The sequence below is a fragment of the Phyllopteryx taeniolatus genome, chromosome 14 (genome assembly GCF_024500385.1).
Source record: "Phyllopteryx taeniolatus isolate TA_2022b chromosome 14, UOR_Ptae_1.2, whole genome shotgun sequence".
In the NCBI taxonomy this organism is placed as follows: domain Eukaryota; kingdom Metazoa; phylum Chordata; class Actinopteri; order Syngnathiformes; family Syngnathidae; genus Phyllopteryx; species Phyllopteryx taeniolatus.
The window spans coordinates 11,564,663-11,583,497 of NC_084515.1; the positions used below are offsets into that span (position 1 = coordinate 11,564,663).

The window sequence follows — 18,835 nt, forward strand, 5'->3', positions numbered from 1 at the left end:
TCAAAGTGTGCTGTATGAAGTGCTGCCTCTATGAGTAAAAAAATGTTTTAATCATCTTTCAGGGCATCATCCGTGGCCCTAAACTCCACTCACTGGGTCTCACCTCCACATTGAGGGTGTAGTCAGAGCCATCTGGCAGCGTCACCTTGCACTGCATGATCTTCACCTTCTTCACTCCTTTTAAAGGAGACCTCGACAGACGACTGGTGGATGACTGGCGGGACTCTTGGTCGTCTTCTTGAGTCTCCTGACGGGTGAAGATCGTACATATATACATATTTCGCCGGATGAATGATTTTACATTGTGAATACTATTTGGAGACCCGACAGACCAGACTTCCCGTCCAGCTTCCCCTTCCCTAAACGCTTCATGTAGACATCTTAAACAAAACCACCAGTTCTGTCACGTCTGCAAGCTAAAACTAGAGCCCACTTCCCCAAATGAGCTCCTGACACTACTTAATAATCAAACATTATTCACAGACTGTTTCAATTACATGTCCAGGTCAAAACGTCTGGATCTGTTATGGAAACTACCATCAAGGTCCTAAAAGTCAGTAATAAAAAAAAAATAAATAAATAAAAATTAAAAAAAAAGTTTGTATCGAACTGGGAGAACTTTATCGTATGTGATATGAGCCAATGATGATTCATATTTTATTCCTCCATGAAAACAACCCTTCCGTAATTCTGTTCTGAAAAAAGCCACACGGCCCGGGCCAGTAGGTTTGAGCGCTCTAACAAGTGGCTTTTTCTCCGTTTAAATTGGGACACTAACCAAAAGAAGTCATCCTTCTTGAATTTCTCCTCAATCTTCAGCCAAAATATGAAAAAGGACAGCTGGGAGTTAATCCACATCCTCATACCAAACGCTGTTACCAGGAGTGTGCATTTCATTTTGGCAGAAGATCGGTTCGGGTACGGATGATAAAATAAAAGCATCAAACCAGCTGCGACGGCTGCGCAAAAAGCCCCAAATGTACATCATGTTAGCACGTTTGCAGATAGTCTTACGTTACCTAATGATATCAGAAATATAGTCACATGATATTCTACTCGAAGGAAGTATGCAAAGGGGTGGAAATTTTGTAGAAACATTCAACCGGGAATTTTAGTAAATATTCAGTAGGACACTTTCCATAAGCATTATTAACTAAAAAGTTTGTGCAATCAGTTTTTTTATTATTTTTTTTTTACAAACATAAGCCAACATAAAATCTGTAAAAAAAAAAAAAAAAAAAAGACATTTTACATTTTAAATAATGAAAGTCTATATTTCTTTTAAACAATTTTGATTACTTGTTTTGTGGTGCTATTTACATGTACATACCTATGTACATACCCATGTCACAATTATTATGATAGAATATTTAAGTTCCCTTTGTAGAAAATTAACTGGAAATGTAGTGTATTTTTTCATTATTATAGAAACTGTTACATATACAAACCAAATGATAATTTTGCTGTCAAATGCAAACATGCATGTAAAAAAACATTTTTCATATTTGTAAAAATGTTTCAATAAAAATAATAATGCTATTACATTTTATTTCCCTTTATAGAAAAAAAGTGACTGTTCCATCTTATTCTCATTTATTCCTGTAATTGACAATGTAATCCCATTTGAATTTGAACAACTGGAATTTTATGACCCTAATGAGTCTGCATTTGTACTGTGAGTGGTAAAAATACAAAACTATTGATCTCTTCTGTAACATTAGTGTTGCTATGAAGATTTGACATAGGGTTGGTGGGTGAGGGCGGATGGGCTTATGGGGATTCCTAACAACCATGGAATGCACTCAGGTGATTTCACAATTCCACATTTCCTTCGAAGGCTCCACCAGAGAAGTCAGAACTGCATATTAATAAGCGAGTGTTCATACTAAAGTGTGGAAATCATCATTAACCAGTGGAACGCGAACACATCCCTACTTTGTCATGTGGTCCTCTGCAGGCTCAGAATGACCACTTTTCCACACAAAAGACACAATTGACTCAGGCTGAGCCATCTTTTACAGGCTGGATATGATATAAGTGGGCGCTCTGACCTGTTCTTTCCTGGCCGGCGTGCTGTGTCCCACGGCGGCAGGAAGCTGCTCGGGCTGGTTCTGAGGCGAGGCGGGTTCAGCGGCTTTCAGGTTCTCTTTGAGAGCCTCCGTGCTCTCCTCTTGCTGCTGCTGCTTGGCCTCAGAGTCTGTGCCTGATTCGGTTGTCATGGTAAATTAAGCTAGAGCGGAAGAAGAAGAGGAGGGTAAAGGCAAAAAGCGGATGAGTCAGCTGACCACTTAAACAGTGCGGCGCACTCATTTGTTTCAGCTCTGTTAACCTGATGGAGACTAGCTAGACAAGCAGAGATTTCAAAATAAAGCTGCCAAATTAACACTTTTATATCGCTGTTGATGTAGCTGTTTAGTCCTGTTATGGATTTTAGTTTATGTTTCTACTTCCTGTTTCAGTTCCCGTTGCCAGTATTGACCAACTTTTTGTGAACAAAAGGACCCTGAATTGGATTTTTTTGTCCTATATTTGAGTCCATCTGTTTTATTTTGGCAGGTTTTTGCTTTGTATTTTTGGTTCCCATGACCGTTGGCTTCATATAGCACTCAAAGGGAGCTGGCGGTATTGACCAACTATTCGTGAGTAAAAGAACTTTCATTTGGATATGTCTGATCATTTGAGTCCCATTCATTTGTGCTGTCTGCCAAGGAGGAGGACTGAGTGAAGACGCAGACAGCTACGCTAGCTTCTCACACTAGCTGCCATACACTTATTGTATGTGATCAAATAGTGTTACATGTGTGCAATTCTTTTACGATTCTAAAGACAGTGGTTGAATTCATTGTATACTTGTCGACTCGTGTTGAATAATGAGATGTGTAAAGATGCAGACATTTTGTGAGACCTCACAAAGCTATCTCGGGTGCGAAGGTCAGCTCAGTAAAAGAAAACCGACGACACGTTACGTCCCACACGTCCTAAACGGGGCTAATGAGAGGAAACGCATGACGGCATGTTTTGCCAAAGAACGATGAGATAGTATTTGGCGCTCTGGGGCCCACTGGTTTTAACTACCCGCAGGCTGGGCTTGAGAGATCAGAGGGCATGTACGCAGGATTTGTGGGTATCTGCTGCTGCGGGGTTGCTAGTGGTGGATGATTACCATTCTGAAGCCGACCTTCTCCTCCTCCCTTCGGCTCTATTTATAGGATGCTGTTTATTCCGTGGTAGGGAGGATGTCGGGGACACCGGATCAACAAAGGCAGCACTGTGGTCTGAGGTGTTCCCCCGAAAAAAATGCTTTGCACAGCGACTGAGAAGATAACGCTCAAAGGATAAGGATTCAAATGATAGGCTTAGAAGAAACAGAATAAAAGAGGCCCGCATTACTACTTTTTTACACTAACGACACTGCCATATGTTTTATGAGACCTTCACATTCCAGGCTTCCGGCACAGGTCCAGAGGTCTTACAGAATTTGTACCAAAGTGCAAGGAGCCTGGCTGCATGCATGTACAATACTATTACCAGTACGATAACAATGCGATACAGTAAGTCAAGGGCAATAAACGTTGATTATCTGTGTGCAAAAAGACCTTTGTTCAAAACTGAAACAACAACAACAATCCCAAATAATACTGGTTACTGCTGGTACTGACTTGGTTCTTTACTGGAGTCTCCATTTCTATACTTCATCTTTGTATTAATACAATTTATACATAATATTTCCAAATGCACAACATCAACACAATCACTTTTCATACAAATATTAGCGAGACCAAACAGATCCTACCATCAGCTAACACTTAAGCAACACTAGCCAGACTGTTGGAACTTCAAAATGTAAACTACTGTATTTTAAATGTGAATATAAAATCATGTCAACCCAACCAAAACAAATGAACCAGCAGAGCAGAAATTAACCGTGTTGATTTAAAAGCGGCAGTCAATTCCACCTCGGCAACTGAACAGAACACTCAAAAGTCTCGAGTGTTTACAGCAATTCTGAAATTGCTTTCAGTCAGTGGACGTATCTTGGAGCACTCCAAACATGCTGAACGGGTTGCTTTCAAATATCCAGACTCTGTAACTTCGTAAGGGTGTAGAAAGTTGGTTACGAAATAATGTTTACAAGCTTTTGTACCAGGAAGTGATTAAGTCACATGATCCAAATGGCAGTACAGCTGACCTTTGCCTTAAAGGAACTATGAGAAAAGGGAAAAGGGCATTTCAGCACGATAGAAATGAGAGGAACAATACGTTCAGTCATTGGTGACAGGCGCTCCTCACAGGGGGAACGCAACAAAGCACACAAGACGTCTTGTGCATGGACCGCTACAGGCATTATGTGTAAAAGAAAGACACATTCACGACCCATTTTGTGATAGTATAAAGAGAGAAAGGCGATCCAATTCAATTAACAACAAAAGTCAAATCGAGTCTAAGCTTTGAGAAGGCACTTTCAGAAATTGCTTGGTTGAAGGGCATTGTGCCAAAAACATTTTGGAATAAGGACCTTTATCGCATTGGGAATTTTATTTTTTTAGTTGCGAAGTAAACGTCGGGAACAAGGTGTGCAGTCGTATGACAATCAGATTAGTTTCTGGCGCATCTCAAACTGATAAGTGATCCAGCAGTAGAGTCTAATCTTGACCACTTGTCGGGACATAGTACTTTCTAACCAGTGGTTGGTAGGCTACATTTAATTAGCTAACGATGTTAAGTTACCTTGTGTCTGGGATCACAGACATGCTGTTGCAATAGACACATTGCACTTTTTCTTCTTTTGTAGGTGTGAAATAAATCCCAAACTTTGGACATGTTCTGTTTTTTATGGACATTCGTGTCTCCCACATAGAAACAAAGCATCCTCCGGGCAATCATTAAGTCTTCTCTAGTTGCCAAAATAATCCAAGAGGATCTGATCAAATCCATCAAGAAGATATTTAAGTCTAAATAGCAGAGCAAAGGTTTATTATGCACATTGTATGGCTACATTACATCAATGTCACAGAGCGCCTCACTGCTGCCGGATGGATGGCAATCTCATTTTGAAAGGTCCATTTGAGATCATGTCACATATGCAGAGGATGAGGGGTGGCCATCTGTGCCGAGTGCCATTAGCCAGAGTACAACACAGCTGGCCCCCGCCCCCCACACTTACGAGCACCCCGGAGGCGCACGCAGGCTACATCCCCGGCATTTTTCTGACACGTCACTCCGGCCGTATGCGAAGCCGGCCCCTCCCGACACGGGCCGCCGGGAGCCGACAGCTGCCGTGCACAATCCCGGCCACTGAAACAGGAAACCATCTTGCTGGGTCTGGACGTTTGGATTGAGAGCTTCCAGATCCCCAAAGTGCTTTTAAGTGGCCTGAATTGGAAACAGAAGGAGGGCTGCGCTATTGATTTGTTTGGTCCAAAACAACCTGTTTGCTTGTCTGTAATGATGAGATTGTCACAGAATCTTCATTTATACCCAGTCACTGTCTCTAGACTTTTCATTGAATTTGAGGTGTTCAAATATTTCTGATCTTGAATTGGGCTGCTGGTTGACCTTGGATTTGCTTGGATTGGAAAGCAATTATTCCCATGGGAAATAATGGGATAATGGAAACTGTCGCCATCTTTAAGTGTGATTGACTGTACATGTACAAATTTACCACAAGCCTAACGATGAGACCACATTGCACACAGCAGTGCAACTGGACTCGGATTGCCAGAAACGATTATTTTGATAGTTTACTAGTCACCAATTACTTTTGAGATTAGTCGATCATAGGTAAAGTCTAGCGTATTGCACCAGCAAGCAGCTGCTTTTAAACAATAATCATTAGCTTCTAATTTGAAGTGCCTAAGGTATGTGTAAGAGTTAATTAAGATAATAGTACATTCAACTTTTAATAAACTTTCCAACTTGTACCAGCATTCCTGACGCGTTACTGTAGGACACCGCAAATTAAAATGAAGCCGATACTCGGGCCTTGAACATTTCTAGCTGTAAATTAAACCAAAAAATTCACAATCATGTACGATCACAACAAGGAAACTTCATAAGTAAGAATTCTATGGGTTTTTTTCCCAAATATTTTGTATTAAGTGCAATAAATCTAGTTGCGTTTCCACTGCATCCACATCCGCCACAAGCAGACCAGATCAGACTGAAACAAAGGATGCAACGCCAAAAAATGAACTGTGTACCAAAATGAATGGAACGTACAATTGCATTCGGTAAGACTGTTTCCACCACAGGTACATCTGCCACAAGTGTACCACTGAGACCAGATTGCACTGAAAAGTGGTACTGGATGGGTCGAATATTTAGTGATGTAATGCCAAAATTTATCCAACAGTGTTGAACCTCACTTGACTGTAAACTAAGGGTTGAACAATGACAGATGGTTTGTATTCAATTATAATGTAATAAAATTATTATTCAATGTAATAAAAGTGGAGTCGATCAATCGATGTTATTGAATATTTTTTCAGTACAGTACACCAGCCCCAAACCTTTTTTATACATTTGATTTGAATTGATATTTAGTGATGCAACACCAAGAGAAACATACCAAACCGAGCTGTATTGAAACAGTACAAATCAGTTCAGGTCAGTATTGCTTGAACTGGTAAATGTTTGAGTGTTTCCACAACAGCTAAAGCCTCCACAAGTGTACCACTGAGACCAGATTAGACTGGAAAGTGAGACGTTAGAAGTTGGATATTCTTTGACGCAACAACAAAAAAATGTGCAACGTACCAAACTGAACAAATCTTAGTTGACTGTCAACAGCACATTTCTGTTCAGTACACCTTGGATGGCAGTGAGTGAGTGTTTCAACCCCCCAGCTACACCCTCCACAGGTGTACCAGATCAGACTGAAAAGTGTGAATGCAACAACAGAACACTCTGCCTCAAAAAGTGACAACTTCATGTAACTTCAGGTCCATATTCTTCTTAATCCACCATCTAAAATAAGTGTAAAAAAAAAAAAAAAAAAATGTCTTGCGTAATGTCATGTAGTTCAATTTTAAAAAAAAATAAATAAATTCAAAGTTCCAACTTTTGTTTTTAATACTACAACTTCAGGGGCATTCAATTGATTGGACTTCTTTTCCAAGCGGACCTGAGGAAAACATTCCCAGGTTACGCTTTCACATCCTGCTGCTTAGTGCGGAGTGTCGTACCGGCCTTAACAATTCCAGATATCCAAACAAGCAGAGATCTGTTTTCGTCATCACAGTGTTCAGCCAGGACACTCGATCCAAGAGAGACCCGTATATCACATACGGAAAGTACAAGGTCGTCCAACTAGCTGTCAAACCCCCCTTTTTGCATGCACACTTAGCAACAAATACCATAAAAATATCAGCGATTCAGCAAAAGGGCTCTAAGCGGATGACTTGCAAACTTTACATTGGTCTTATCTTTGTGACACTCAAACTATAAAATTGTAACTCCAAGGTGACACACTTTGATCATACACACAATGCGAGCTTCCTGTGGCCACAGCATATCTTGATGTCCCCACCTGCCCATCTAGATTGTGTTTCCACCGTGGTGGGTTGGCGAGGTCAGCTACGTAACATTATTACCATTACATGCTTACAATTCCCTCCTAACAGGCCAGTGACAAGTCTCTTTTACTCAGCTCGACAGCGCACCCACCTTCAACAAACATACCGCGACATTTCAATGAAAGGCCATTGAAAAAGGGGCATCAGCCATTTTGGGACCATTTAAAGTTAAAAGCAAAAAAGAAATGCATGCATACACACAGTGCTGAACTCAGCTGCTTAGTGGAAAAAGGTTTTGCTGTGTCTCACAATAAAGCAGTTTCTTAAAAATGTAACAAAATGTTTTTGAGGAGCTGAGATGAATGAAGGGCATTCCTACATTAATGCAAATGGTGGAAATTGAGATGCTTCTGATTGTGTTTTCCCCATCAGAGAAAACCTTGCTGGCCCTGAGGGTCAACCACTGGTACAGCGGTGCCTTGACTTAGGAGTTCAATTCGTTCCGCGACCACGCTCGTAACTCAAGACACTCTTATCCCAAAGATAGATCTTAGATCATCCTCCCAAAAACACATTTTATAATTTGCTTTTGTAAAAAGAGAAATAGCACTCTACAGTATTGTACTTTATAAAAACATACAGTAATGACATTATTAAATAGAATATATAGAATTAAGCCGGCACAGTGGACGACTGGTTAGCACATCAGCCTCACAGTTCTGGGGACTGGGGTTCAAATCCCGGCCCCGCCTGTGTGGAGTTTGTATGTTCTCCCCGTGCCTGGCTGGGTGGGTTTTCTCCAGGTACTCCGGTTTCCTCCCACATCCCAAAAACATGCGTGGTAGGTTGATTGAAGACTCTAAATTGCCCGCAGGTGTGAATGTGAGTGCGAATGGTTGTTTGTTTCTATGTGCCCTGCGATTGGCTGGCAACCAGTTCAGGGTGTACCCCGCCTCCTGCCCGAAAATAGCTGGGATAGGCTCCAGCAGCCCGCGACCCTAGCGAGGATAAGCGGTAAAGAAAATGGATGGATATAGAATTAACAGTATGTGCATCATGATTCCATGCTTCAATGCTCATTGACAATGTGCTCCTTTTGGTGTGTCGGCGTTGACCACCAGGGGGCATTATAATAAAACAATTTACAACCCCAATTCCAATTAAGTTGGGACATTGTGTTAAACATAAATAAGAAAAGAATACAATGATTTGCAAATCATGTTCAACCTATATTTAATTGAATACACTAAAAAGACAAGATATTTAATGTTCAAACTGATCAACTATTGTTTTTAGCAAATAATTTTATGGCTGCAACATGTTCCAAAAAAGCTCGGACAGGGTCATGTTTACCACTGTGTTACATCACCTTTTCTCTTAACAACATTCAATAAACGTTTTGGACCTCACCCCCAAACCCCCCAACACAAAACACCCCAACAAAAAAACAAACAAACCACCCCAAACCCACCCAAACCAACTACTCAAAAAACACATCTCTTAATACATATCTCCATATTAAAATCAATAAATATCCACTTTTTTACCATCCCCCTCTAATAATTCATTTATAAAACCAACAAACAAATCCACAATAAACTATATAACCAATCATAAATTACCCAACCCCTAAAATAACCACAACCAACCCTAATCAAAAAAAAAAACAAACCCCCCCCACCCCCCCACCCCCCCCCACCCCCCCACCCACCCCACCAACCAAAAAACCAAACAAAAAAAAACCAAAAAAACACAAAAAAACCCAAAACCAAAATAATAATACCACTCATTATATACCAAAACACTCACCCTTCCACCAACACAACCCACCCACCCCCACCCCCCCCCACAACACCCTTCCTCTGTGGCCTGGAGGACACGACGTCCACAATTTCCAAAAACAATTTGAAATGTGGACTCGTTGGACCACAGAACACTTTTCATCATTCAATCTTCGATGAGCTCGGGCTCAGAGAAGCTGGCGGCGTTTCTGGGTGCTGTTGATAAATGGCTTTTGCGTTGCATAGTAGAGTTTAAAGTTGCACTTACGGATGTAGCGCCAAACTGTATTTACTGACATTGGTTTTCTGAAGTGTTCCTGAGCCCATGTGGTGATATCCTTCACACATTGATGTCAGTTTTTGATGCAGTGCCGCCTGAGGGCTCAAAGGTCACGGGCATTCATTGTTGGTTTTCGGCCTTGCCGCTTATATGCAGTGATTTCTCCAGATTCTCTGAACCTTCTGATGATACTATGGACCGTAGATGATGAAATCCCTAAATTCCTTGCAATTGTACGTTGAGGAACATTGTCCTTAAACTGTTCGACTATGTTCTCACTTGTTCACAAAGAGGTGAACCTCGCCTAATCTTTGCTTGTGAAGGACTGAGCAATTCAGGGAAGCTCCTTTTATATCCAATCATGGCACCCGCCTGTTCCCAATTAGCCTGTTCACCTGTGGGATGTTCCAAACAGGTGTTTGATGACCATTCCTCAACTTTCTCAGTCTTCTTTGCCACCTGTCCCAGCTTTTTTGGAATGTGTTGCAGCCATAAATTTCTAAGTTAATGATTATTTGCTAAAAACAATAAAGTTGATCAGTTTGAACATTAAATATCTTGTCTTTGTAGTGTATTCAATTAAATATAGGTTGAACATGATTTGCAAATCATTGTATTCTGTTTTTATTTATGTTTAACACAACAAACAACAAATGTTGAGCTATTGCAAAAACATTATGCATTACCAAACACCTTTTAACAGTAACTTGAACAATATTTTAACAAACTATTCTCCTTGCCTTCTGATTTCAATTTTTCTGATTTCAATTTGTTGTATACATGTAATAATATGAGGCAACCAAACATTTATATTGCTTCACAGTCATGGCGGCTCTTGAGAGAAACCATAATTACCGTGTGGCCCATGACAAAAAAAAAAATTGATACCACTGCTATACATGACTGTGACTATTATTATATTTGCAACTTTACAAGTGGCTTCCACCTTTGTGGAATTTTCTACAAAAAAAAAACATGGAATGAGCACTTTAAAGTCCTATAAAATCCCCTTTAAGAAATATATTGACCAAAAAAAAAAAAGGATTACGGAGGTACTTATTCTACTCCCCATGCTGCGTTATTTAAAACGGCGTTTTTAGGTCAAGTAATGCCATTTGAAGCATCACGCCAATTTTGACGCATCGACTTGGAGAACCCATTGGAATTTTGCCCTGTGCAATCTTATTGGTGGATATTTTAACTGAAACTTTTCAGCCAATCAGAGAAGTTTGCCGAATAGCAGGTGAAACCAAAGGGTCCAGGACATATGTTGAAAAATAAAGTTATACTGTTGTACTCTAGTTTGAAGGCATTTTTCGACCAGCTTTTAGAAATATGAACACAATAACATTCCACAAAAAGGCAATTCTCCCCCCCCCCTCCCTGACACACACAAAAAACAACTCAATTTCTATGGAACCCATCCTATGAATTGGTGCATTAAAGTCCAACCAGACTTAGCATTTTGACAGATTGTCATTTTGGGGAAATCTAGTCATGTTGCTAGTAATATTCTCCATCTACACGTGTTGCTGCACTGTTTGTGTTCAAATATCTGTTGTTCAAGGGTTATTATTACCCTAACATTGATGCTAGTTGCTCGTTAGCGTGTGTATTGTGTTTCGCATTGCGTGTTAGCATTAACCAAGCAGACATTCGTCTGTTACGTGGGCTGACTGAATACAAAATGTGTAATTATCTTGGTTTTATGTTTAAACTTCAACTGGGAAGGCATTCAAGACTTTGAAGCAAGAACTTGGCATCTATTTGGAGAAATGTTCACTATGTGCCGCTTGTCGCGAAGTTTGCTGCGACGCTCGTAGATCAAATTTTTGCTGGGACCTCAAAACAAAAAACTTCGGCCGAGCGACGCTCGTGCCTCTAAAAACTTCTAAGTTGAGGTTCCGTTAAGGTAATCGGTCAGTAGATGGTGAACATGGAGCAAATCATTGCTACTGGTTGAAAGTACCCACAAAATGAGAAGAGAAAGGCAGCTACACAGACACACACTCGTTAAGCAGATGAATGGCCAACAAGAGCCACAATGTCGAACAACAACAGGCCAGTGTGCGTCTCAAAAGACAGCTGGTTCACTGACTCAAGACCAGCTAGTGGAGGGATGCGAGGATGCTAAAGCAGCCCCACCGAATGAGTGTCACCCTAGCCACGCCTACCCGCAGTGCAGATCAAAAACAGCCCTACAATGTGTGCCGTCCTGGCTGTCGATAACCTTCCAAATTCCAACCCCCCTCGCTACTCGACCGCGACGGGATACAACCGGAGGCGTCATTTTGTGCCAAAGTTGAGCTCCAGAGTTGTTTTCCATTTACTTTTTTCCCCCCCTCTCGCCTCGAGGCTGATACGGCAAAGCAGCTAGCTCACCTTTTTAAGTGTCTCTTGAAGCTTTAGCCTCACGACAACTTTAGCTTCCCATGCTAACGTTTAGTTAGCACAACGTAGAAAACAACCCAAAACGAGTTATTTGAACGCGGCTATTACCGACATAAACATCGCTGCGTGTCACCTACGTTACGTCCACGACCGTGAAAGCGGCGCCTCTGACGTGACGACGAGCTCCCCCCCGCCATTGTTTACCGTGACGATACATGAAAAAGGTGACCAAAATGTTTTTCATTACCAGGACGAAGACGTTCCTCGCTGGGCTGGTTACGCGGGTTGCACGCGGCGTGCGAGGACTTGCGTTCCCTGACAGCGCCGCTCGTTCGACTCTCCGCCCTCCAACGCAAGCCGTGCCACCAGCGACAGGAGAATTGTGGGAAATCCACGTGCACGTGCGCACACACTGGCGTTGCGTGCGCGTACTCACGCGCGCCCCCACGCACGGCCAATTAATGGGACGAGGCTGATTTTTATAGGGAATGATACAGCACTGTTCCAAAGGCAACCAGTGACGTCAACGAGTCGCATTTGTTGCGTTCAGTGGATGCACCCCAAAAAAAATTAATCAAAATCAAAATTTTTCAGTGATGCAGTAGTAATGTTGTAATTTTCCATACATTCCCTTTTAAAAATGTAAATTTAACATAACACTTTCCTCTCTTTAATCCGGCCCTCCAAGAATTTACATTAGCAAAAGACCTGTAATATTTGTTGCATTACATTTTTCCTAAAATTGGTTGATTTAAAATGTAATAATTCATTTACTAATGTTTTGTTAATTTATTTCACTACATAATTAGTACATTTATTTATTGTACATAATATAATAAAACAATATTGGTAAAATGAAGTGTTGTTAAATATTTATTAATTATAAATAATGAATGAATAAAAATGTAAAATGTAATAACACGTTTTAATAAAATTTTAACGTCATACCGTGGTGGTCAAAATGTGGCCCGCAGGTCACATATGGCCCACTCCATTCTTCAATCCCTGCCCACAGAGGATTTAGACTTGCAAGAGTTCCTGTAATATTTGTTGCATGATTTGTTTTCCTGAAAATTGGTTAATTTAAAAAAAATATATATATTTTTTTACATTTTGTTTTCTTCATTCACCTCATTGAATATTTTGTAAATTGATTTATTGTAAATCATGTAGTAAGTATGATATAATTATATAATAATACAATACATTAAATAACCCTCATTTTAATAAATAATTGGTTCAGTTCACTTTTTAGCTGCGTACAGTGACAACACTGCAAAGGTTGTAGTAATTGTGGTGAGGGGATAGTGAAACATGAATTGAAGGTAGTGTATTTGTTATTTTACCAAGTGTTTCACCTTATCACAATAATGAATAGCAGATCAGTGCTGGTCTTGAGCAGTCCGGCCAATCCAAAACCGAGTCAAGACCAAGGCTTTTGGGAGTCGAGACCTTCAAAATGACCAGACCAAGACCGGTCTCGAGTGTGACACTACTACTAATGAGGATAAGTGGTATAGGAAATGGATGGATGGAAGGCCAGTTTGCACTAGTAGTGTCGCAGTCGTGCAGACGGCGTGAGTTCGATTCCTGGCCAGTGTCCCAATTCCCAGCCACGGCGGGTCCTAAACTTGGATTAAAAAAATAAATAAAAATAAAGAATCGGTGCGTTGCATCAGACATAAAAACTGTTGCCAAACAAATCATGCAAGTAACTTGCTGTGGCGACCCCGAGATCCAATTTAAAAGCTGTACAACGATGCAAACCACACAAAATTCTGACTCGCATACAAACGTCCCCAGTTGGAAAAGTCGGACTGAAATCGGAAACGTATGCCTCAAAAACCAAAGCGTCGTGTGTGTGTGTCATCAGCAAATCTCGCAAGACTTCAGGTTAATGAGCACAAAATGATGATGTCACTTCAGGTTCTCCATGTCAGGTGTCTTCAAAGGGTTTCAAAAGTTTTGCTGTATTTTAGTTTTATTCCATTTTATGATACAGTGGTTAACTTATTTGTTAATTGTAATTACACTTATATGACATGTTTAACATATGCGTGTCATATGTAGGCAAGTTGCTTGTTAATATAAAGCCTTGGGAACTTCAGTACAATACCAGCACAACAACTCCTGTATATACAAAAAAAAAAAAGTAATTTATAGATCATTCGGAGTAGATGATAAGATACAAATCACTTTCTGTGACTGTTGAGTCAAAGCTGGCAAATGTAAGTAAACCGCAGGCACACAGCCCCGCCAAACTAAAAGCGGCCATCAATCATTCGTGTGTCCCTGGAGGTGTCAAGCAGTGAGGTTTACCGCCGCACAGCTCTCGACGAGAGTGCCTCCATTACGCCCATGCATTATGCCTTTGCCATTCAATGTATTTTTGAGTGATTGAGTTTTGTTTCCCCCCCCCCCCTCGCCGTGTCTTGACAGCACTTAACTTCTTTTTACACTTGCGTGACCAGTAAGAATGTATAGTGGCAGTCAGGCCATTATATACCCTAATCACAAAATGATTAGGGTGAAAAATACACAAATAATTGAAAAATATATAACTATATTGAAAAGTTAAATGAATAATGAGCAAATATAGGAAGAAAATCAAAATTTGGAAAAAAAAGAAATTAGTTGAAAAATACACAAGTACTGTATACTCTATAGAAAAATGAAAAATAAGATCATGTATAATGACATAATATTAAAAAAAATAAAACACAAAAAGAAAATAACAAAAATACTTAATGAAAACTAAACAAATGTTGGGGGAAAAAAGTACAAAAATATTACAAAATCCAAAAAGGTGAAGCCGAAAATACATTGAAAAAAAATATTGCTTTTTACACTTGTGTTACACCTTGGTCATTAAAGACTTGTCTTTATTACGAGTGGGCATAATAATCAATTAATCGATCATTGATAATTAAGATTGTGTGAAATTGTTGAGGCAGATTTGAGTCCACTACTCTGCTGCAACCAGAAAAGGCCCCGTTGATTCCGTCTCGCACATGTTTGATGCCTAAACGTGAATGTTTTCTTGTGAAGAACATTCATGAAATGAGACATTTAGACTGTATTGCTTCATTTGAAACTCGTGCTTTTTGATGACCTGATCTGAATGTCTCGCGCATAAATATTGCAAAGCACTCAAAAGTGTTACTAATGAGCTTCCAAGACACACAAGTACGGCAAGGCAGGTGTTTTTGTGCCTTTTTGCCTCCTGCCTCCCACAGGGGACCTGACCCAACTAGGTCAAACGTTTGACTTTTATTTCATTTAATTGCCGACATGCCGCGTGCCAGCACATACAGACGTACGGCATATTCGTGCTCCAGTTTAGCGCGCAAATTCCTTGAGACGTGGCCGGCGTGCTCTAAATAGGTGATTCTTAAGTCGCTGCCGAGCTAATTGTAGCACGGGTCATTAAGCAAGCGTGTCAAAATCCAGAGGGAGAGTGAGGCCTGCTTGCAGCCTGACAATAGCGGTAACAACATATTCCTTTATTCCCACAAAGCAAAAACAAAGGATCATTTTTCACTTTGACATCGTGCACAAGTATCGCAATGTCACTATTGTCGTCATTACTATGATGCGATGCCTCCATTAACCGTGAACAATTCTTAACTGCTTTGACTTGGCAGGCAACATCATGCGCTAGGCTGACTGGTTCGAGGAAGAACTAAAAATGTACAGTTGTAGATGATCACAATATATCCCACCATACCAGACATTCTTCAGTTGTTCACAAAACAATTGACTTCTAATAATAATAATGTTGGAACCTTCTTCACGCACAAGATGTTCGGTCCACCTCTGATCTTACGCGTGAGTTTTTGTGCTTTATGGCAAATGATCAAACTTTTGTGCTCAAAAAACCAAAACCAACAAATCATGAATTTCACTCAAAAATGAAACACCTGAAAAAAAAAACCTGAATGGATATTGACTGCAAATCAATCATAGGTGGTGCTGCCTTACAGAGATAAGCTCAGATACGCTGGGTTTCACTTGCCTCAAATCATTTTCGCAACAAAGTCTGTTCTTTCACTTCATTTGTATGTCTACCATCCTTGAAAAGAATTGCTCGCAACTGTACGTTGTATTCTGAGAGCATTGTTGTTCTGATGAGTTGTCACAAATCCGCGATGACGAAAATCATGAAAATGCAAATGATAAGAGCAATAAAAAAAAAAAAGTGCACGTATCAGCTGTGTTCATGTGCCCTGTGTCTTCTTATGGGATAAAAATGTGTATGTGCGCATATCAACCTCGTGGCGCACGCTGGCTCAGCATTACGACACCCGACATGTGATGTGTGCACTCTGCTTAGCTTGTGCGGCTGCTTAAGTCTTCACTTTTTAGCTGCATACGCACACTTCCCTGTTCCTTTTCCTGTGCCGCTGTTCATCTGACAGCTTTGACCGAGTTTAACCCTGAATCAGGCAACATTTTTGTGCCGAACAACCCAACGCACCTCCATGTCGACAACTTTGCACTGAACAAACGATTGCAACCCCCCTGTTGACGACTTTCTAATCGCACCCTACTGTCAACCAAGTTTGCTGAAGGAGCAATTACTCGCGTCAAAAACTTTGCGCCAGACAGCTAATCGCACCCCCTCGTAACATATTTGCAGTGAACCAATCACACCCCCCGCAACACCAATTTCGCACTAAACAACGGATCGCCAACCCGTCACCAACTTTTTGCCAAACCACCGTCAACAACTTCCCACACTCCCTACAACAGCAACTTTGTACGAACAACCGATTGCACTCCACATCCACAACATTTTGTCACCCTTACCCTCGACAAAATGTTTGCGCCAAGCAAACGATCACACGTTCTCTCGAGGTCTTCACAGAAAACAACGGATTGTGCTTCCTTGGTCTACGACTACGTAGCGAACAACCAACTGCATCACTGAAAAACCGACGACAACATCATGCTGAACGGCCAGTTACGCCCCGGCGACAACTTCGTATCGAACAACCGATTATTTATTTGTCATATCTCAAGTCATCTTCTTCCTTGCTGTACACTGCAGCATTCAGCCTCTGATTGTCATTGAGCTCGGAGGCCGCAGCCTGAACTGGATGAACTGCAAACAAGTTGGCTCCCAGCCTGCTTGCTTTTATGCGACCTAAGCTACCGCCCCCTGCTGTCCGGCACCGCTCAGCAACCAGGTCAGCGAGCACACACGTGGCAACATTAAAACCCGATTTGGACGGGACAAACTGGGCCAAAGGTCCCTCATCATCTCCATGTGAACACACACAGTCAGCATAAGGAAAGCACGTCTTATGGCAAGCGGTTGTAAAAAAAGGTTTTTGCAACCTTTGGAAAATGACACACTAATGATTGTGACTGCAGAGGAAACAGTTTTGGAGGAAAGGGAGGGGCTGAAAAACTGCTGCAGTCAATGGAACGCCTTGATCTTCAACCAAGGTTGTAGCTAGGACAAGCCACCAAGAAGCTCACCACAGATCCCATAAAGGGAGTAAATTTCATGAATGATATTGCTTGAAAAAGCTAGCACACCCAAACCAATTACGGCAACCCCTCGACCATTGACGGCTTCGCGCCGAACAACTTTGGCCAAACAATCAATCGTTCCTGTTGAAAAGGTCACTGAGCAACCAATCACACCCTTTCCCAATTAGCACCAAACAACGAATCGCACGGCATCAGCAAATCTGCACCGAGCAATCGATCACATCCACCTGAATTTCACTGCGAACAACCGATCGCACACCCGCACGTCGACAACTTTGTGGCGAACAATTGACTGTACCCCCCCCGACAATTGACAATTTTGCATGAACAAGCGAAAGCCCTTCCGCAGTTTCTTTTGGAAAACAACAAATCCGAAACAATTATAAGTCTTCAAAGAACCAAACTCATTTTCGGAAACATCAGCCACGGTGTAGTCTTCAGTAATCCTAACAGTTTTTTCGCACACTTCAAAGACAAAGAAATCTTCAACAAACCGAACAAAATTTCATAAAAATGAGAGGCAAATTCAGTGACCCTTACATCGTCTCCAACAAACAGAGCAGTTTTCTTTTTGTAATCATCAGACAATTTTGAGTCACCAAAGAACCAAACAAATTTTTCACCAACATGGGAACGCAATTTCGAGTTTTGCCCAAACCGAATATTACATGCTTTGGTAAACATCAAAGAAAAGTTTGAGTCTTCAATCAACCGAGCCCGTGTTTTCGTGAGATATCCCAATCCCAAGCTAATCCTCATTCCCACTATAAATACCCTACTCGCACTGTCAAGGTCTGTAAGTGGCCAACTCTTATTTATCGGCGTCAAGTGATCAGACCTACGCAGTGGCCCTTCCTAAAATACACTTGTGGGATTGCTGCCAGTTGATCAACATAAAGTATTTTAAAATGTAGAATGAATATTACAAAATAAATGTACAAAATATATAATACTACTACTGATAATAATAATAATAATAAACAATTATTTAATACATTAAATAGTCTGACAACGTGATTAGGAAAAAAAGTAATTGAAATTAAGTAAAATGTAAAGATATTAGTAATATAGTTTTATTTTCATATATTCTGAAAGACAGAACAAGGATTGATTTCATCATAATATTTTATTGTGTGCGTGTATTTTTGTTTTATTTAGCGTATTTTTCTTCATCTTACAATTGCTAAGGGCAACATGTAATGGTTATCCTAACAAAATCTCTTTAAAACACAAATTGTGATGAACTTTTTGAGTATTTGATTTATCTCTATTTTACAATAAATGTATTTTCATGTACATAGTAATCGCAGAGATTTGCAACTTCATTGTGATGAGCTATCCTTTCAGTGTCCTCCATTTTGTGTGGTGCA

General features: G+C 40.7%; 1 protein-coding gene across 18 annotated transcripts in view; it reads right to left on the minus strand.

Annotated features, from left to right (window-relative positions):
* Positions 1–12,435, minus strand: part of LOC133489426 (band 4.1-like protein 3) — a 38,628-nt gene extending 26,193 nt beyond the window's left edge. For 7 of the 18 annotated variants that reach the window (XM_061798483.1, XM_061798482.1, XM_061798481.1 and 4 more), the window contains exons 1-3: positions 12,214–12,435; positions 2,052–2,230; positions 104–247 (exon numbers count right to left, since the gene is read on the minus strand). In XM_061798483.1, the coding sequence (XP_061654467.1) occupies positions 104–247; positions 2,052–2,219 (312 nt within the window). In that variant the 5' untranslated portion in view covers positions 2,220–2,230; positions 12,214–12,435. Of the gene's footprint in view, positions 1–103; positions 248–2,051; positions 2,231–12,103 lie in introns of all 18 variants that reach the window. The other 11 variants (XM_061798492.1, XM_061798491.1, XM_061798490.1 and 8 more) reach the window with 5 other exon arrangements.
* Between the last annotated feature and the right edge of the window lie 6,400 nt (positions 12,436–18,835).